General features: G+C 40.1%; 1 protein-coding gene across 1 annotated transcript in view; it reads left to right on the top strand.

The window, feature by feature from the left end:
- CFAP54 (cilia and flagella associated protein 54) overlaps positions 1 to 22,400 on the top strand; it is a 2,749,537-nt gene that overhangs the window by 36,128 nt on the left and 2,691,009 nt on the right. Inside the window, exon 4 of the mRNA XM_044087198.1 lies at positions 11,708 to 11,813. Coding sequence (XP_043943133.1) covers positions 11,708 to 11,813 — 106 coding nt within the window. The remainder of the gene's footprint in view (positions 1 to 11,707; positions 11,814 to 22,400) is intronic.

The following is a 22,400-nucleotide window of genomic DNA, read 5'->3' on the forward strand; positions in this document are numbered from 1 at the left end:
GGTTTGTCCCAGGGATTACTCCCGTGTCACTATTAGACAGAGGCACAGTAAACTAAACCTTAAAAAAGGCATAGTATACTCAAATCAAGGGGTGGCGTAAGCCATACAGAATCGGGCTAGGCTTATAATTGCCCCAGGGCAGATAGCCTAGTATGAACCTATGTATAAGTTTCAAGAAGGCCAGTGCTTGGTTGGGGTAAAGGGAAGTCTCTGTATTCAACAGTGGCAGTGGTTAACACTGAACAGCCTGCCTGTCCCTGTAGGAGTGGTTACTGCCTAGAAGCTATAGTTTTATTTGCCATTTTGGGTCAATTCTAAACTCCTTGATCTCTCTCTCTTAAAACCTGGCTGCCTCGTGGTTTTGGCGTCTTTCTAGGCTTTCTAGTCGTTGCTGAAGCACCTACCAAGGGGAGAAAATGCTGAGAGAAGAAAAGGAGCCACTTTTGTGATTTTAAGCATTTTCTTTTGATTTTTAGTAAGATTTACTGCTTTGCCGCCTACTTTTGTGGCATTTTCCGGCTTGCTAAAGTTTATATCTGTATCAGAAACAGTATTTAGAACACATCCAGAGCCTGTTTACTGCATTTCCTGTGTTGCAATTAATTTAAAATCGTTTTTTTCTCTTAAAACTGCATTTCATCTGACTTTGGCCTAGCACTCAAGTGTGGGGTCATTTATTGCACTGTTGTGAATATTCTGCTACTTGTGTATCTCTGCTACCTTTAAACTATAACAAAAAAAGAAAAAACAAAAAAATCTTGCCTTTTTCCCACTTTCTGAAATTTAAGAAAGTTCAGTTACAGATTTGCTATTCTGAACTGTTTGTAAGTTTCTAGAAGGCCAGTGCTTGCTTGGGCTAAAGGGAAGTCTCTGTGTTCAACAGTGGCAGTGGTTAACACTGAACAGCCTGCCTGTCCATGTAGGAGTGGTTACTGCCTAGAAGCTGTAGTTTTATTGGCCATTTTGGGTCAATTCTAAACTCCTTGATCTCTCTCTTAAAACCCTACAACTCTCTTTTTGCGTGGTATTGCGCACTGAGCAGCGCCACCTAAACAGGTTTAAACTCTTCCAGGCTCCACAAAGTCTACTCTTCATTTTTCCCTTAGAACTGTTGAAACTCTCAAAGTAAGCACTCTTTTCTCTTTCTAAAGCTTTGCACTTGCTCAGGTCTTATATGGATACACTAACTAACTAAAGCACTACACCCTCCTAGACTTCTCATAGGTAGTAGGCTCCCGATTGGTCCTTCCTGATCAAGTGTAAAATCAGTTTCCTTTACTAATCTGATCAGTGAAAAAACAGTTCCCTATACTAATCTGGTATGTCCAAGGGTCAGTTTCAGGGTTACTCTTCAGTCCAGCTGGTGAATCTGGGAATTTTGAGGCAATGTTACAATTGCCTTATGTACACAGACAACCCTCTCCTGCTTCCAACAAACTCTAATACATGTGAGAGATGCAGTTACACAGCCAAACTGGAGGCAGAGCTCTCTCAACCCAAGACTGGCACAGTCAGTCAGGAGGAAAAGGTAATCACTCGCACCACAAATCCAGTCTCACATAGACCTATTGCATCTGCATACCCAACACATAAACACACAAAAACATACTCGGAGGCTCTAAATAAAAATCTGCCTAAGCAGCAAAGACCTCCAAAGCAGATGTCCAAGCAACAGCCACCCCTCAACAATACCCACGAATCACATATCTCACAAAGTCAGTGTGCCTCACAGTCGCAGCCCTTAAGGCTAAACAACACACCAAATACACTCGTTATATGGGACTCTATTGTCCGGCACACTGACGTCCCGCTCACCAGACTGAACAAGGAGAAGGTCACTGTAAGCTGCCTTTAGGGTGCCAGGATCCGCCACATAACGCAAGCACTTATGTCACTCCAAAGCAAGTACAAATATGACTCCATCATTGTCCATACTGGTGTGAATGACCTGAGACGTACCTCCCTGGACTACATGAAAAGAGACATAGAGGAGCTCTCTGATCATGTAGCCCAGGCTGGTATGACCCTGACCTTGAGTAGCATCTTGCCCTCACCAAGAATGATACCACAGTATAAAGACAAAATAATCAGTTTCAACAATTGGCTAAAGTATTGGTGTCATTCAAAGGGGATCCAGTGTCTGTCAGCCTGGGGTGACATGCTCGACAAGCCATGTTGCTTCGCTAGGGATGGCTTGCACCTGTCACCCTTAGGCTTTTGTATACTGGCCAAGGCTCTTGCCACCCCCATAGTGCCCTTTTTAGGCAAGGCTCAAAGGACAAACCCACCTCCATAGACAACCCAAGGATAAAAAAACTAAAGGTAATGCTACTCAATGCCAGAAGTCTAAACCTCAAGATGCACGCACTTGAGGCTCTCCACAGTATGGAGAAAATCGATGTCTGTGCAGTAACAGAAACCTGGTTCAAGGCTCCTGAGAGCACCCCAGCACTACCAGGTTATAACTCATACCATGCGTTTCGGCCCCAAAACTCGGACCGAAGCACAAAAGGTGGGGGGAGTATCTGTAGTCATCAAAGATACATACACCTCCAGGTTAGAGGCACTGTACGAAGCATCATAAACCATCCATGTGCAACTAACAATGGGCAAAACTGCCTTTCAGTTTGTAGCCTGCTACAGATCACCCTCCCTTTCACAGGAACCCCACTTGGCATTCCTGAGAACACTGGAGAATATGAAGGTCTCTCCAAACACTGTTATTGGGTGACTTCAACTACCCAAACATTGACTAGGAAAACTATTCAAGCCCAAACACTGTTGCCCAACGGTTCCTTGAATTTATAAACTCTAACGCGATGGAACAACTGGTCACCACTCCCACAAGAGGGAACAACATATTGGACTTGGTCATCACCAACATGGGGACTCTGTTCCACACCAGAGGTAAACCCCTCATTGGTAAGATCAGACCATAAACTAATTTCCCTGGACATCCATATCCCGTCCCCACCCCCAGCCAAGGAAATCACTGTAAAGAATTTCTCAAAAGCTAACTTCACACTTCTCAAGACTGAGGTGGAATCCTTCAAAGCCCCCGGGCCAGAGGATAATACAGCCCAATCCGCAGAATCCTTTACAATTGCATTCTATGAGCACCTGCAGGAATGCATGGATCGTGCTATCCCAAATAAAACCCAGACTCGCTCCTCCAAAAACAGGAGACCTGTCTGGTGGACCCCGGCCATAAATAAGCTATACAACAGAAGGAGGAAGCTACTACATGACAGAGCAAAATCCTAAAAAGGGAGGCATCTCTGATCAGTATTAGCAAGAAACTATGATTCCCTCATAAAATCATCAAAGGCCAGTTTCGAAAGATAAATTGCCCTAGACACTAAAGATAATCACAAGGCCTTCTTTAGTTATGTCAGGAATATGGGTGGAAACTCCCAGATATGCTCTGAATTGTTGCATAACGGTACAAAATATACCAAACCTACAGACATAGCCAACATCCTGGCAGACAGATTCAGTGCTAACTTCTCCCCTCCCTTCCCCCTCAAAGGAGCAAATGCCTATCCCACCTTAATGCAACCTCCCTGACATCACAGATGCACAGGTGAAAGCTGCCCTCTCCAAAGCAAAAAAACACAGCATCTATGGGACCGGACGGTGTCCCATGCTGTGTCTTACACGAGCTCCAAGAAGAACTGAACCCTCACATTAAGTCACTGTTCAAACTTAGCCTTACTACAGGATATGTACCCAAAGAATAGCGTACAGCTACAGTGGTCCCACTCCACAAAGGTGGTGCGACAAGGGACCCCGGGAACTATCGCCCCATAAGCCTGACTAGTCTGGTCTGTAAAGCTATGGAGCATATTATCATGGAACTCATAAACAAAGACATTGGGAGCCTCCAGACACTGGACCCTACCCAATTCGGCTTTGTTAAGGGCAGATCTTGCCTCTTAAACCTAGTTGATTTCTTTGAAAGAGTTACCAAAGCCATAAATGAGGGCAAGGTAGTCCACACAGCCTACCTGGACCTCGTAAAAGCCTTCGACATGATACCCCACTCGGGCATCATAAATAGGCTTACTAGCTTAAATATCAACCCCTATATCACAGGATGGGTTGCAAACTGGCTCAGGGATAGAACCCACATGGTCAGAATCGCAGGTGCCACATCCGAATCCAAACCAGTTACAAGTGGCGTCCCACAAGGCTCAGTTCTGGGACCTCTCTTATTTGGTATATACTTCTCTGAGGTTCAGGCTAACACGGGGGGACTATGGCTGACAAAGTTCGCAGATGACTGCAAACTGGGAGCCATAATCGACTCTCCAGCTGACACAAGCATCCTCCAAAAGGGTCTTATGGAGACGGATGCTTGGTGCCAGAACCACGGCCTCAAGCTAAATGCTAAAAAGTGCATAGTCATCCCCTTTGGGAAAAACAAAGTGCCCACAAATTACCACATAGGTGGTAATCCATTAAGTACGGAAGAAGTAATTAGAGATTTGGGGACCAACGTAGATAGTAATCTCTCCTTTGATAATCACGTTGCCAAAGTGGTTAGAAAGACCTTCTATATAGCCCACCTTATCACAAAAGGGTTCGCATCTAGATCAAGAGAGGTCATTGTGCCGCCCTACTCGTCACTCATCAGGCCCATAATTGAATACAATGCCCCTTTTGGGATGTACCTTACCCGACACCTGCAGCAACTGGAGAGACCCCAAAAGTACCTCACCAAGAGGATCATGGGCTACAAACAGATGTCCTATGCAGCTAGACTAAAGAAACTCCAGCTCTACTCAGTTGCTTACCGCCTACTCAGAGGCGATCTATGCCTGACGTACAAAGCCATGTCTAACCCAGAATTAAGGGACATGCTCCACCTCAAAAAATCCAAATCCCTTAGAGCTACACGCTCCAGGGACTTAAACCTCAGCACAAAAATAAATAGGACATGCTGGAGAGACAGATTCATTTCCCAGAGGCTCCCCTCACTCTGGAATAAAATACCAATTCATGTTAGACATAGCCCCTTGCTGACCCTCTTCAAGCGAAATCTGGACGCGTGGATGGGAAATCGCAAATTCACCCCTGGGATCTTTTCTGTGTCCCTGCTCGACAGAGGCATGGTAAGCTAATCTTAAAGGGCTACCTTCTATGACCTACTATACAGAGGCACAGTAGGCTAATCTAATAGGGAGGCAAAAGCCAAATACACTCAGGCTAGGCTTATAAATGCCCTAGGGCAGATAGCCTAGTATCTACCTATGAACCTGGCAACAATCTCTGATCATATGCAGTTCGTAATCCATACACCAGCATTGTACACACTGGTACTCTTGTCACAGTAGTGTAAGTTATGGGAATCCAACTGCTTACAAATGGATGGCATATAGTTTATGATTATAGTGATCAATATACTCTTGCTAGTATATTGGTTAGTAGACAGCACTGAGCAACATACTAGCATTGTCGCACTTAAAAAAAATCAATCACATATCAGCAGTATAGTCCCCTAGAGTGCAGGCAAATGTTGTCCTATCCCATACTCTGATGCTGGAGAGCTCTCATCCCTTTGAGCTCAAACTGTACCAGATCCCATTATTACTATTTTTATGTTATGCAGCCCTGTCTGTCTGCTGTCATGCCTAATGACTGTGATTTCTTTATGAATTACATTTAGGCATGATGGTGGAGTATAGTGTAGTGGTATAAGGCAGCATATGTAAGTACAGTATGTCGTGCCAAAAAGCTACACATAGCTACGTGATAAGGCACAATGTACTTGCTTAGTCCATCTAACATAATTTATTTATTTATTTAATTTTTTAACATTTGTTTACCAGGAAAGTCTGACTTGGAACAAAGCCAGTTTTCAGCAGAGGCCCGGGGAGAAACACTACAGACGCATGTCTTAGTGACATGGGAGGAAACCAGAGCACCTGGAGGAAACCCACATGAATGCAGGGAGGAGATGCAGATTCTGCACAAAAGGCACTCCAGCCAAGAATCGAACCAGAGAACCTCCTGCTGTGAGGCGACAATGCTACAGCTGCACCACTGTGCAGTACAATGTTCTGTAACACTGTCATGCTACATGACACTACCTTCCATGCCTGAGCACAGGTGTGCATAGTACACATTAGTGTACTGGGTGTCCCTGTATGCCATTCATAAAAATGGGAATTATATGCCAAGGACTGTCATGATTCATGTATATGAACTGCAGCAGTCCCTGGTGGCATAGTGTGGTATATGCTTTTATGCATCAACATGCTGTGTTCATGAATACAGGGCTAGTTTGTTAATTAGATAGTTTATAAAAATAAAACAAATCCCTCTGTTTCTCCTCCACCATACTCCAGTGTTTAGATTCTCAGCTGTAGCATGATTTGCCCTTGTCAAAGCTGATTGTTCCTGTTGTGATCATATCACAAGACTAAAGGTAAGCAATTAGTATGAAAAGCAGAAACAAGGCCTGAAAGGATACTGGACTAAACAGTATGAATCTTAACCTTCAGAAAACTGAAGTTCTTATCCTTTTAAACACAGACTGTCAAATTCCATCAGTGATACCTTATGCAGATTTGGGTAGCCCATCTCTGTGTAGATGTAAAGTGCAGGCAATTCAGAGGCTGATGCTGAGAGATAGTGTAGGTAAACACCTGAAACCAAGTAAAAGAAATTGAGTTTATAGTTTATGGTGTAAAAGTGGACAAGAGAACAAAACAGAAAAAAATTAAATATCTCACAAAGAAGCAGTGCAATCCAAGAAGATAGTACATTTTAGAAAAGGGAAAACAGCAGAAAATGAGGATAGTTTAAAGACTGAAGTTAAGCAAAGCAGGAAAAATGTGAAGAAATATTATTTTACAGAGAAGAGGGTAATTGTATGAAATGGCCTTACCAAGGAAGTTACTGGTTAAAATAATGAGGGGATTCATGACTGTATTTAAAAGACACAAGAAAGTATTTACTGGTAGAATGGACAGTCACACTGAAGTTTAACTCAGATCTGCAGCTTAACAGAAGTGCAAAGAAATGAGCATTGAAGGTAGAACAAATGGGCCTAATTTGTTAATCATACGCAGTCATTAATACAGAGGTCAGGGCAAGTGGCCTCCTAGACTACAGGGAGCTTTGTTATTAAGCTTTATAGAGTATGCAGTTTAAGGAACGGGGAAGAAACTATAGTATATTTGGTTAATATTCATAACCAGGTATTCTGTGTGGCATATATAATGGCCACATCACTTGTAGCAGGCTTAGAACCAGCATATTTATTGAGTACATGCTCTATGAATGTTTCCCATTTAGTGCACATTGCATCTGCTTATGTATTGTTTGGAGTTTTGTGAAATAAATAATAAGAAATGATATAATTTATGAGGTGCCTTCTTGACAAATTCTGTTTGTGAAAGATTTCATAGTCAGCTAGAGCACACAATTATTGTTCTCTCCATGAATACAGTTACCCTGTAAATTATTTTCTTATGGTTTTAAATGTAAAGTGAAGGCAACATCTGATTTCGTGGGGAAGATAGGTACAAGCAGTTGCAAACTTTATATCCTATAGAAAGCCTTTTTTATTGCCTGGTAATATTTATTATATCATTAGAAAGGTATGTCATGATCAATAAAAAAACAATAATATGTGGCTAGTATTGTTAAAGATAAAAAGATCTGTGACTAATTTTGGATGGGACAAAACATTTTATATTTAATTTGAACAGATGGGAAATACTAAATGTGAGTCTGCAAGAGGTTCTTCCTCATGTACAACTGCAAAAGGGACTCAGCTCAGAAATGGAGAGAGACCTTGATACTGCCGCAGCTGTGCTCAGCAAGAAGTAGAGTACAGTGTGCTTTAAGAATGACAATGGTGAGGTCAGGTACGGATAGGTCTGTTTTTCAAAATTTTGTTTTGAGTGCTAAACCCACTTTTTTTTCAAAGTGGGCTACACTCCCTTGTTTGCAGTATATAGGGAACTTTGCCTCCACACTCCCTCCTTATATATATATATATTTGCTCAAGTTATCATGCCAGCTTGGAAAATGGGAGACATTTTAATTAGTTGTAGTATTCAATTAAATTGTTCCCAAGCTAATGGACTGCTCCTTTCGGGCATTGTAATGGGTTGATTATGTCATAAAATCTGGAAGAGGATAATAAATTAAATTAAAGATCATGCATTTAACACAGGGGACTAAAGCTTTTGAGATGTTAATAAGCTACTCGCTGTGCCTGGGTAAGTCACACTTGATTAGATAGTGCTTCTGGGTTTCATCTTGAAAGTGCATTTGTGACTATTTAGTATAGCTAGTCAGCAAATGGGTAAAATTAAAAAAAAAATAGTCTGCAGTTACATTTTTTTATTATTATTTTACATTTGTTGACCGGGCTAGTCTAACTGGATATATGTCCATTTTCAGTTGAGGCCCGGGGAGATAAGCTCCAAGACATGGTCCAAATACAATAATACAAGTACAAACAAATAAAAAATAAGAAATAAAATCTAATATTCTAGTAAAAATAGCAATTTTCCTGGTATGGAAAAAAAATGCATCAACAATGGTAATGTGTATTTCAGCATAGAGGTTGTAACTGGATGTAACATTGAGGTAAAAAGTCACAAACAGTGCAAATTGAAAGAAGTTAGACAACAATGCAGGTTAAGTCAGAGGTAGATAAAAGGAAATAATCATAGTAAAAAAAGGGGAAAAAAAAGAAAGAAAATCATCAGTACTTGCAACATGTGAAAGACAGCAGAAAGGTTAGGCAGGATCTAACACTGAGGACCTGCAGTATAATATAGTGCTATTTTTAAGTGTGGTGACATAGTATAGGTTAAGTCAGAAGTGAAAAAAAATGGAGTTTGATGTGTAGTATTGTAGCAAAGGATTTGCTTAAGAAAAGATATATAAAGAGGATAGACCTAGTGAAGAAAGGTAGAACAGAAAAATATAATAAGGTGGGAAAATGTAGTAGAGGATAATAAGCAGTGGATAGGTAAGTCAAGTTAGTAGAGGTAGATGACTAGTCTGGTCTGGAGCAGGGGCATAGCCAGTATGTTTTGAGGAGAAGTTAAAAACAGAGATAGAGAGGTGAGTGAGGTGATGTCATTAGGGAGAAGATTCCAGGATTTGCCTACTGTATTAGAGAAAAGGGAATCCCCAGCTCTGTTATTAGGTTTTGAGGTGTGGATAAGAAGTTTGTGAGATGATCATAAGGACTTTAGGTTTTTATAGGGGGTGATGAGGGTAGATAAACTTGGAGTATTAGAAGGTTTGTATAGGATGTTGTGGGCAATGGTTAGTTGGTGAAATTTAATCTGTTGTTGTAGTTCTAACCATCTTAGCTGTTTTAAGTTTATACAATGATGGGTTCGGAATGGGTTGCCTGTAGTTACATGCAGGCAACAATTTATTATTGTCACTCAGAACGATTTTGTAATTATTTTAGGTTCATTTCTTGAATTAATAGGTTAATAGGTTCATAGATATATCCTGGGATATATCCTGGGATAATGTCTGCTAGGGCCTTTATAAGCCTAGCCGTGCAACCCAACCTAGTTATGTCCCTATGTGTCATGGGATTTTATGAGGGGAGGATATGTTAGGAAGTTTCTAAGGGTTATATGGGTGGTATGTTGGGGCATTACTGTCTGGCTCTGTCTATCAGAGGCATGGGGGCCAGACTCAGGGTGACATTCCAATTTCTCATCCATTGGTCAAGGTTACACTTCAAGAGGGTTAGGGATGGACTCTGCTTTACCTGGATAGGGAACCTGTTGCACGGGGATCTTCTGAGACACATCTGTTGTGCCAACATGTCTTATTTATGTCACAAGCAAAATTTAAATAATTGGATCTAGTGTTTCTGGTACTGTTTATTTTGCAGATGTGCAAAAGGTCCATCAGAGCTAACTCTGCCACATCCAGCTCTGACTCTTGTCTTTTTGTCAGTGCCACCGTCTCCAGCCCATATAACATAGCTAGTCTCACTACCATCTTGTAGACCTTCCCTTTCACTCTTACTGGTACCCGTCTGTCACAAATCACTCCTGACACTCTTCTCCACCCATTCCACCCTGCCTGTACTCTCTTCTTCACCTCTCTTCCACACTCTCCATCACTCTGAACTGTTGATCCCAAGTACTTAAACTCATCCAACTTCACCAACTCTACTCCCTGCATCCTCACCATTCCTTTATCCTCCCTCTCATTCACACACATAAATTCTTTTGTAGTCTGCTGACCTTCATTCCTCTCCTCTCTAGAGCATATATCCACCTCTCCAGGGTCTCCTCAACCTGATCCCTACTCTCACTACAGATCACAATGTCATCTGCAAACATCATAGTCCACGGGGCCTCCTATCTGAGCTTGTCTGTCAACCTGTCCATCACCACTGCAATACTTGTTTTAAATATTTTCGTGAAGAAACTAAACTGCTTATTTGCCAGTGCAGATAAGCAGTAGCATATTTACTTGTATGTCACTGATAGTATATATTAAGTGTTATTCATCATGTATTATAAAAAATACTTTTGAAGAATCATAATCTACTGAATAATGTGCAGTTATAAGTTTTTATTTAGTCAATGTGGTTATTATTGAATCAATTTGTCTAGAGAGATAGATGAGGGGAAAATCTTCTGGAATTTAAGGGATGTCATGATGGGAAATGGTGTTGAAATATTTGCTAGAAATGAAATATTAGAAACAAGTTTATATGCTGCTTTAGTGTCTCCTTTTATTTGTGATATGGTAGCCTAGGAATGGGTCATAGTGACTTGTATATGGGGTTGGAATGCTACTCTCCCATAACATTTTGTGTACTTGTTTTGTATAGTTAGAATACGTGGGATATCATTTCTGTGGTGAGCTATTTGGAATGCTTCCACAATGACACATTGAGTTACAACTCAGTGAGAAATCAGCTCACCAAGCAAAGGTGGTTGGGAATTCGACCCATGGAAAAATTTAAGTGAAAATATCTTTTGCAGGGGGCAAATTGGACACTCTAAATTGGCCCTAAGCGTGAATACATGCGTGTGTGTGCCTTCTATGGAAGGTTAGGCGCCAGGCTGGCAACTTGACACTGTAAAACTCCACTGCCAATCATGAGCAAACAAGTGATCTGCTGTGGCGACCCCTAACCGGGAAAAGCCGAAAGAAGAAGAAGAGGGCAAGCCCCGGGCACATACTGAACATGTTTATACCAGTTTCATGGTTAGAGCAACATGATGGAAAGGGAAGTCTGTGAAAAACAAATGAAGCATTGTTGGTGCAGACTTATGAACTGCACTAGCAGTGATTCCTGTGGAAAACAGGGATCAGAGATGTCAAAGCAGCAAGATGAACTCAGCCAGATAGAAGTTCAGTCACTTTATACTCATCAAGGTATAAGGAAACTGCTGGGACTGGGGGTTGTGATATCACCCCCCTGCCCACACACACACGCTTTTATTGTAGTTTCAGCATATTAAAAATTCAGTCTTTTTGTGTTTCCTATACAGTGATTTCTTTGACTTGTGTTTTGTTAAATATGATTTGGTCAGTAGTAATACAAGTTACAGTCTGTAATCCATTTAACATCTTCACTGTGTATACCCTACTCATTTATTGAACAGTAAAAATATGTAGTTATAACACAACATCAAGAAAGTTTGATATACAAGTATGAAACATTAAAAGAAAGTTGTCTTTCTTTTGCTAGGTTTAACAGTTTATTTGATATCTGGAACAAATATGAACCTCGATTACCAGTGAACTTTTACTATGAAAAAATGATGGCAGTTGGAGATTTTCTTGCTCAAGCCAAGGTATGTGATTTAATAAATTAGTTAAATAACAGTGCATGTGGGCAATGTGCAACTGTATGATAATTTGAAGAGTGGTTCTTTAAGACTAGTAGTTTGCAGTTAGCATAATGAATCCAAAAGGCTGTCTACCTTTCTGTGACAGTGCATTGACTAAAAGTTAGTGTGATATAAACAAACTGCAGAGTGGTTTGTCTCCACATACTGTTTGTGTGTGTGGGGGGAGGAGGTCACCCCACAATGAAAACATTGACAGTATTTTATTTTAGTTGCCATTTTATTACTTTTAGCTCAGAATTCTTTTTACATTACAGCGCTTCCAACTTACCATACTACATTTGTTCTCTGGTTAATCAGCATCCTGAAAAACGAGATAATTGCTAGGACATATACATTGTTGCGTTATAACTATAAGAATCAATCAGAGGAGGTTAGAAATGATTGGGAAAAGAGACTGAAAATGCAGTTTACAAGGGAAGAATGGGAAGGCATATGTCTCCTAAGGATGCAACAAAGTCCAGAAGGTTTAGGATTTCTGCTTATAAGTGTTTGCATAGGTAATTTTTATACCTTAAGCAGACTTTAAAGAATTTTTCCTCGGGTAGATAGCAATCGTTGGCAGTGTGATAACTGGGAGCATATTTTTTGGAGAGTAATGAACTGACAGATTAAAAAAATTCCCAACAGAATACTCTTATTAGAAATATCGAGGAACAAATGGCTGTAACTAAGGAAATGATTCTCTTGAGCTGAGACATAGGTTCTGAATTACCTAGATATAGTAAGGCCCTATTAAGTTTAATTTTACTGGCTGCCAAAACAGAAATTACTAGAAAATGTAAAACAGATTCAAACCAACTATATTTACAGAACTGAATATTGTAAAAGAGGTAAAAGAACTGGCAATCCGATCTTTAGAAAAGGGAAGGAGCAAATTGCATATGGATAAATGGCATTTGTAGGAAAATACATGCAAATGATCAATTTATGTAATGTTGGACTAAATGAAAGCTGTTGAAAAGAAAGAAAATGTATTCGTAATGTCTAATGTATATCAATGAAAAATGTTAATATGGTTTGTTTTATTTTCTATTAATTTATCTGTATTTATGACTTAAATAATAATTTAATAATTGTATTAAAAAACACAAAGATGATCTGGAATTTGGTATATTGTAGGTAACTTCAGTGAGTGGAGTATTATTGCCCCTATCATATTTATGGTAATTACTTAGCTGATAAGCTATTTGCCCTCACCAGTTCTATGCCACATAGTAGAAAACTTTTATGTACCATTTTAAGAAGCATACCACGTATTAGCCGTGCATGTAGTGTTGGTGCATAAAAGGGCTTTTTTATTTTAAAACTTATGCTAAAGTGTGATGACACTAAAACAGGGTGTATTCTTTGAATGCTTATGCTTAAGATGTGAAATAAAGAAGTATATTAAGGTAACTGTTTGAATTACTAAGACTAGCAATGCAGAGTCTCAGTATATGTACAATGAATGACTGAAAATCTGGACTTGCATATAATAAGTCAAAGATTGCCATTTCTCAGAATATTCCCTTTTCTCTGAGGTGTGGCAGTCTTGGAGTTGATATACATTAGTTCACCCATGTGCGAGGCTTGCCCTCCATGTCAGCGGATGCATGGAGATTGCCCGTGCATAAAATATATTTAAAGAGAAAGTGATATTTAATATTCACTATTTTCCTGCATTTTCAGTCATTTGTTCAGCATTTTGAAACTCAGCATTTTAAGTCCCAACATTTCTGTAGACAGCAGTATAATAATAGTAGCTACCCTCATTGTAGCAAATCCTCCAGTATTGTGTACACACTGCCATTTTTGCATTATTTATAAACAGTGCCCATGTCCTGCCTTACAGCAGTGTAATACGTTATAGTTTTTGCTGAAGAGTTTGGAATTAATCTTCTGAATTTACCTCCATATGTTTGATAGCCACTTTAGTCCATAGTTCTATCCTTGACATAAAGGCAACGTAGGATCACTGTTAATGCAAGCCCACTTAGTCCATAGTTCTATCCTTGACATATAGGCAATGTAGGATCACTGTCAATGCAAGCCCATTTTTCCTTTAATGGGGAGTTTTATATTTTCTTACTACTATATAACCATGCCATTAGTGCATATAAGTTAGGGGTAGGGTGTAGGAATACTTCTTTCAACCCCTGCATGTGGTATGTATATGAACTGTGGTTTTGTCATGTCTGATCAAGCAGCTGATTTTTGAGCAGTTGTGACTTGATCATTCATAGGGATAGACATAAAACCCCTGCCATTCAGATAAACCTTTAAATGCAAGCTTTGTTTTCTTGTTATATAGTTAAACACAAATGACAAATGGAGGGTGACATTTACCAACACATAACATCTAATCTCAGTGTTGCATAATGACCAGAATAAATATGTATTCTTTTATTTTTACATTTTATTAAAATTTTGCATCTTTTGTGAATTATAATTCTGTACTCTTCAGTATATTTTTCTTTATTGTGATCCTTATCACCTTATTTTATGTAATTGTTCTTTAATTTGCATACCAAATTTGAACCACTGCTTTGTAGTAATTTTTGAGAGCTTTATTGCTATATAAATGCTACATAACAAACAATATAACTGATCTCACCTGCTCCCAACTTTGTGCTTCACCTTGCTTCAAAAGACATGCTTTAGATCACCATTCAGGTGTTCAGGTGCTCTGAAGGTGTTTCTTCTGAAGAGATTTCTGGACTGTTTATATTTTTTAAAGACAGGAAACAAAAGAAAAGCTATTGTTTAGCTTTGGTAGCTTTTCAAGACATAGCTTGGCATTTTTATTCCAGATGGAAATCTGAAAAGCCAGATTTAGTTTTACTGTGAGGAAAAACTGCATTATCTGATGTTGTCATTTTCATTCATTCCTCAACCTGTGGGTTCAGAATCAAACCTTGGATGTGACTTGGCCACTTTTTTTATAACTTATGATCCGATTCTCAAGCTCCTCCTCTATCCATAATGCCTCTGTCCTCCACAGAGCTCATTTGCTGTGCTTCTAGCAAGTTGTGATTTCTTCTCTCATAGCTCCTGTGAGTCGTGATTGATTTAAAACTAAATTTAATACCTACCTTTCTACAATTGAGACTCTCTCTGTCTCACCTTGAAAATTGTTTTTGTTGTTAAACATGGCTGATAAACTAGATATTTACTGCAGAGGGCCTAGTCAATTGGATGTGACTTGTGATATTTGTGTGGGTTTCAATGCTCGTGTTCTTGTAGAGTGCCGCAGCAAGTTAATTCTAAAGGGTCTTCTTCACCAGCATGCTTCTGTTGCTGGTCCACATTGAGAATCAGGGTTAAAACCCCTACAGGAAAGCATAGGGAGCCCAGGGAGCACAGAAAATGCTCTCCTGCCCAGTCTCTGAAAAAAAGAGCTGCTTGTGAACCACTGGCCAAACCCTGAAACTGTCGGATCCTAGGCCTTCGGATTCAACACAAATATTATTATTATCTCCTCAGCACCAAACTCCTAGTTCCTCTTTGGAGGTTGTATATCCTACCATGAGGTCTCCATTTCTTCAAGAGACTCCAAAGAAGTCTTCCAGACCTCCCTCCATGTCATCCTGTGTCAGATCTTCCCAGAGTCTTTCTGAACCAGAGGTAGACAGGATGATGGGGAGATTCATCAGGATGCAGATACAGATGAGGGGTTTGTTTGCTGTGCCCCCCACCATATCCAAGAACCACCATACTACCTCTGTGCCTTTGATTATTCCTTCTTTGATCTGACCTCCCATTTCAGAGCTCTTGTATTTGGAGGTTACCAGAATTGATACGTCAGACCCAGTGGCCCTTCCTTCCTGAGTTCCGACAACTTCTCTGATCTGATTGGCTCCAACTCTGTTTGAGCATGATGGATCTCAGAGCTGAAGCATTGGTGTCAGATGCGAGGGAATGTCCTTAACTTTGAGGTACTCCAAGCTGTTGCTTTGCCTCTGAGCCTTGGTGCTTGACAGCTTGGCTCTGAGTCCCCCTTCAGGGCAGAGGATCCATAAGGGTTTAGAGATGTCTGCTCCTAGAGTCACAGTTCAGGAGAGATTGCTTTTGGCCTCTCCAGGTCCCTCTGCATTTGAAGTGGTGGAGAGGGTATTCTCTCAGCCAAGCATAACTTCAACTCTACCTCCTTTGGATTCTACTCCTGTTCTGACTTCTGCACCTGAGCCTGCTCATCCTCTACCTCAGGGACAGCCAGACCGTAAGAGCTTCTGAGCAGGTCCTCCTTGTACAAGAATAAAAGTAAGTGCTTTTGCAGTGACAACCACTGCTTCATCAGACATTTTCTACAAACCACTTCCACACATAAATACTGTTTGAAATCCAAGAAGACCAATCAAAAGAAATTGTCTGATGAAGCAGTGGTTGTCACTGTGAAAGTGCTCACTTTTATTCTTGTACAATAAATAAGAAGATTTGTTTTATTTGGTCTGCAGTGTTGCTGATTTATCCGGTTACCTTCCATCAAGGGCAAGTTTGTTTAACGTTTGGAGTTTGCTGCATCTGTTTAGGGGGACTGTTCTACAGGGTTTGGGTCGTTTTCAGACTACAGAAGGACTTAATTAAGGAAATCTCTAGTTCTACCTCAGGGTCTATGTCTGCAGTGGAACAGAAAACCCTTTCCTCCAGATTGGTCACCCTAGAGTCTGTCTCAAACATGCCCATAAGACTAATCTGGCATACTACAGAGGTAGCTCAAGGGCTGCCATTTCAGGCATTGCTATAAGGTGTCATGCCTGGATGCAGCTGTGTGACGTTGTAGAACCTTTCAAGGTGTCCTTCATCAGTGCTCCTTTTGACGGATTGTTATTGTTTGGCCCCATAGTGAGAAGGATGAAAAGACCTTGTCTGCCATCGAAATCTGTTTTTCTACCCCACAAAGACCTTTCTCCAGGAGCTAGTGTGGTGGTAAAAAATTGTGGTTCAAAAGCCTCAAGGTCCTTTTCAGGAATTAAAAGGTTTTCCCCCTGAGTTAGAAGCGGAAATAAGTATAATGGTAGATGCCACCCTCACAGCAGGGGGGGGGGGGCTCTGCAAAATGAAGGATCATGAGATTTCTTCTCAGATAAGTCCTTTCAGTGCTACTGAGTGGTTGCCTGACTGTCCCTCTCTGGAGGCATTTGGAGGGCACTTATCCTTGCACCCAGATGCCTGATTAGCCATCACAAATGATTGCTGGGTACAAATAATCATATCCAGACAATATTCCATTCCATTTCCCAAAGACAAAAACCAAGGAAAAACCTCCCTGATCTTCCACCAAATCAGAGGGAGGAAGCAACTTTACAAATAACAAAGCTGCTAGAAACAAGACCCACCCAGGAAGTCCCAGCAGAACAAGTCAGATCCAGAATTTTAGTACCAAAGAAGACAGGGGACCTAAGGCAAGTCTTGGATCTAACTTTACTAAATAAATCAGTAGACAATGTGAAGTTCCAGATGGTCACAATTCAGTCCATTCTATCACTGTTATGAAAGGATGACTGGATGTGCTTGACTGACCTTCAGGATGCATTCTGTGACATCAAAATGAACAGGAGCTCCAGAAAGTTTCTCCACTCATGGCTGGGGGCCAGTCATTATCAGTTCAGAGTACTTCGCTTTGGCCTCACCACAGCCCCCGGGTTGTTCACCAAGTGCATCACGGTAGTAGCAGCTCACTTGAGACTGCATAGATTCAATGTGTTTCCTTATCTAGACAACTGGCTCCTGATCGCATCAACTAGGCATCTGCTACTACAAGCCAGGGACTATTTACTTTACCTAGCCCCTACCCTGGGCATCACGATCAACATGCAGAAATTGCAGCTTCATCCAGTACAGCTGATAGACTTTATAGGAGCACGTCTACACACAGCCAGTTGCCTAGCCTATCTGACCCCATAAAGGACATACACCTAAAAATTGCATATCAAACAAATTCTGGCCATTCCCAAACCACCAGCAGATCTAGTCCTCAGAGCATTAGGTCTGATGGCTGCCATGATAATCTTGAGTCATACAGAATGCTCCAGATTTGAGAATCCTTTAGTAGATGCTGGCAGTTCAATGATTGTTACATTTGTAGCCACTAAATCATCCAATCAAATTGTCCCGAGTCTGCAAGGACTCACTTCTATGGTTGCTCCACTCAGAAGAATTCGAACAGGGACGTCCTTTTGTTCCAATGCCAAATTGACCATGGACGCTTCTCAGCTAGGGTGGGGGAGGCATTGTCTGGGTCAGATGGGCCAAGGCATGTGGTCAACAAAGGAGATCAATTTGCATATAAGTGTCCTAGAGATGAGAGTGGTGTTTCTAGCATTTCAAGCATTGCAGAGCTTTCTTTCTCTGGAAACTATTGTGATACAAACAGATAATATGTCTGTGGTATGGTACATCAACAAGCAGGGAGGAACCAGATGTTACCCACTATGTCGAGAAGTAATGAGGGTTTGGAAATGGGCAACTTCTTCCAACCGCTTCTTAACTGCAATGCAACTTCCAGGGAAATTCAGCATTCTGGCAGACAGGCTCAGCAGAGTTATTCTGATGCTTCATGAGTGGTCTCTAAATCAATTGGTGGTAAACATGATTTTCCAAAAGTGGGGTCAACCTTGCTGTGACTTCTTTGCTTCTCCTCTCAACAACAATTGCAGCAGGTTCCTTGCCCTGATCCTGCCTCAGGGACAATCACTGAGAGATGCTTTAGTCCATGTTTGGCCCTCCTGTCTTCTTTGTGCTTACGCTCCCCTACCCCATACCTAAATTTCTTTAGAAAGCACAGAGGTTGAAGAGCAAGGTGATCCTCATTGCTTCCTTCTGACCTCGACAGATTTGGTTCCCATTTCTTTGGTCTCACTTAGTATGCCCTACATGGATGCTGGAACTGCATCCAGATCTTCTAAACCACCCATCAGGTCAGATTCACCAAGAACTTCCTGGATTAAAACTGACAACATGGTTTCTCCAATTCCAGTGATGGCTAGAAACAAGAGGCTTTCTTCACTGGTTGAAAAGATTTTAATATCCTCACATAAAGCCTCTACTAGAAACATTTATAAAAGTAAATAGAAGAGATTTTCGATATGGGCTCACTAAAAACATTTGGATCCTTTTATAACCCGTGTTGCTGCAGTTTTGGACTTTCTTGCTTCAAGTTTCCAAAGCAAGGTAAGTTTTTCTACTATTAATGTGCAACTGTCAGCCATCTTAAATTATCACACTGGGGACAATTTATCTTCTCTGGCTTCATCTAAGCTGTGTAATACCTTCCTCAGGGGTACCTTTTTACTTAGACCTCCTATAAAGGACCCCACTCCTCCTTGGGACTTAACCATGATGTTACAAGCTGTTGTTCTACCTCCTTCTGAGCCTTCAGCCAGGGTAGATCTGAAATATATTTCATGGAAAACTGCCTTTTTGGTGGTTATCGCTTCATCTAAAAGGGTATCTAAATTACAAGCATTGTCAGCCAAATCCCCTATTTGATTTTTCATAAAGACAGAGTGCCACTGAAAACAATATCAATCAGGGCATTAACCTACCAGTTTTCTTCCCCAGTTTCCAGAACAAAATTCAATACACTCTTCACCTGCTAGATGTCCACAGATATCTGCATTTTTATTTGGACAGAACAAAATCTCTTCCAATGTTAGAAAAGGAAGAACATTGTCCAAACTCACTTTGTCTAAACAGATCACAGATTGTATCTCTCATGTATATTCTTCTAAAGGTATCCCTCTACCTGGCCATGTTAAAGCTCATTTACCCCTCTACCTGGACATGTTAAAGCTCATTCTACTATGACCATGTCTACATTTCAAGCCTTCTGGTCCAGAGTTAGAGGACATTTGTGCAACTGCTGCTTGGTCGAACTCCCATACCTTTGTCATACATTACAAATTAGATATTTTGTCTAGAAGTAGGGCTGCTTTTGGTTCCACAGTGCTCCAGAATATCCTTCCATGAGGGCCACCCAAGATTAGTGTAGCTGGGGACTCTGTCCTACAGGTTGAGGAACAAATGAAAATAACATAATCAGATAAAGAAGTTATGTACTTATCATAACATTCCATCTGTGTTGTCGATTTTCATTTGTCCTCAGCCTTCACCCATTCCATCCCCCTGTCTCTTCTGGGAAGACTTGCAGAGGTGTTCTAGGGACCACTGTTCCTTTTGACCTCCTGGTTCTATCTGTTGTCTACCTTATGATAGTTCTCTGTCCATCCTTATATATATTTGCTTATACAGCTGCAGCAGACTCGATCTGATGTAATTTGGAGGATAGGTGCATTATAGGTAAGGAACTAGGCATGCAAGAGTTGGATCCTAAGCTATAAAAAAGCTGCCAAGTCTGATCCGAGGTTTGGATCCAAACCCATAGATTGAGGAAGAATGAAAATGGACAACACAGATGGAACATTATGGTAAGTACATGACTTCATTTTTAATTGTCTCTGAAATACTAGTTGACCTAACTCTGACTCCTATGTCTGTGTTTGTGTGTGTCTGTGGGTGTGTATGTGTGTGTGTGTGTGTGTATTTCAGATATATATATATATATATATATATATATATATATATATATATATATATACACACACACAATTTATATATATATATGTGTGTGTGTGTATGTGTGTGTGTGTGTGTATATATATATATATATATATATATATATATATATATATATATATATCTATAGTAGACATGAGATTTCCAGCACTCTAAATCACAACAAGCCTATATACGGCAAGAAATGAATACCAAACCACTTTTCATTTCACTTTATTCTCTTCGTTAAATTCATTTAAAATTTAAATCAATGCAACCACTTAGCTGAACTGAATAACCAAGGACATAAACTGCACACAAAAGCATTTTGGAGACCCTTTAGATGTGCAGGAAAAAAATACAAACATTTCAAACACAGAAGAGGCCTTCAGACTAGTAATGGAGAAAAACACTATATAAAGGGGACAGTTATTGTGCCACTAATGAGGATAATGTAGTTTGTTAATTTAACTTCTACTTTCACTAAAGATGAGCTAGATGTACTGCATAAAGGTGTGGGTTTCGTACCTTCATTTTATGTTTTTCAGTATTCGGTGGTGTCTGATGTTAAAAAAATTTGGCAAAGTTTAAACCTGAGGTTTTATTACAGCCATAGTCAAGAAGTTCTCAGTGATTCTTCCTATAAATTTAAAAAGTCAATATTTCAGCTCCCCTGTCATCCAGCAGTAAGGATGGTTGAGCATTGTGTACTTCGTAAATTTCATGCAAGTCAACAATCTATTTTTAAAATTATGGTTCTAATTTAAGTTTACAACAAAAACCTGTTTTAAATAATTTTAAAAAATAATGAGAATTTGGTTGTGGTAAAAGCTGATAAGGGTGGTACTATAGTCCTTTGGGACTCTATTGACTATGGCAAAAAAGTTGGCAACTTAATGATAACATCTTGTATACTAAGCTACCATTTAATCCAGGTTCAGTCTTTAACACATTTATTAACAACATTTTAAATGAAGCTAAATTTGAAGGAATGATTAAAGAAACATTGTTTGAACAGTTAGTGTTGGATGATCCTAAACCATCTGTACTTTAGTCTACCGAAAATTCATAAGTCAGTGACAAAGCCCCCGGGGAGACCAGTAGCCTCTAGTAGAGGTTCTTTGACTGAACCGTTATCAGTTTACCTTGAAACTCAGTTGAAACTATTGTTATCTTTGGAAAGGGCTCAAATTAAGTTAGTAATGAGTTCTTGAAACTGATGGATGCAATTCAGGTACATCCACACTCATATGTGAGTGCATTAGATCTACAATTGTTATATACCAGTATTCCCCATGAAGGGGGACTTATACCAGTTAAATATTGGCTCAGATCTTCTGGATGATATACTGACAAACAGACTGAGGGCTGATACTGGAACATAATGCTTTTTATTGCAAGAATGATTGGTACTTGCAGATCAAAGGTACTACGATGGGCACAAATTTTGCACCAATATATGCTGTCCTCTTTATGAGGTATTTAGAGATTAGTCTGAGCTATGATGATTATAATCCATTTAAACAATTTATTAATATGTGGCATCACTACCTTGATGACTGCTGGTGTGTGTGGATGGGTCCTTTTGAGTCTTGGAATGTTTTTGTAAACATTGACAATGGCTTTTATTTTATTTTGTAAGCCCTTTGCTAAAAATTCTATATTAGAAGCCAGAAGTTGCCATCCAGCTCATGTAATATGAAATATACACAGAGTGCAATTTTTGAGACTCAGGCAACTATGCAGGGGTCTATATTACAAGACCAAAAGAGCAGAACCGCAAACAACTAAAGAGCGAAAAAAGGAACCTTGAAGTGTTGTTTGCCAGATCGCGGTATATTGAAGATTTGAATATTTGCCCTTTCCTCACTGTAGTGCGATTTCAGAGTTGGAATATATATATTTAGCAGGGGGAATGAGGGGCACAGCCCTCCAATAGCAAGTTCGAGGTTCTGTTTCTTTCGCTCTTTAGGCATTCACGGTTTTCATTTTTCGGTC

The sequence above is a fragment of the Protopterus annectens genome, chromosome 11.part0 (assembly GCF_019279795.1).
Source record: "Protopterus annectens isolate FY-2018-M chromosome 11.part0, PAN1.0, whole genome shotgun sequence".
Lineage (NCBI taxonomy): Eukaryota > Metazoa > Chordata > Ceratodontiformes > Protopteridae > Protopterus > Protopterus annectens.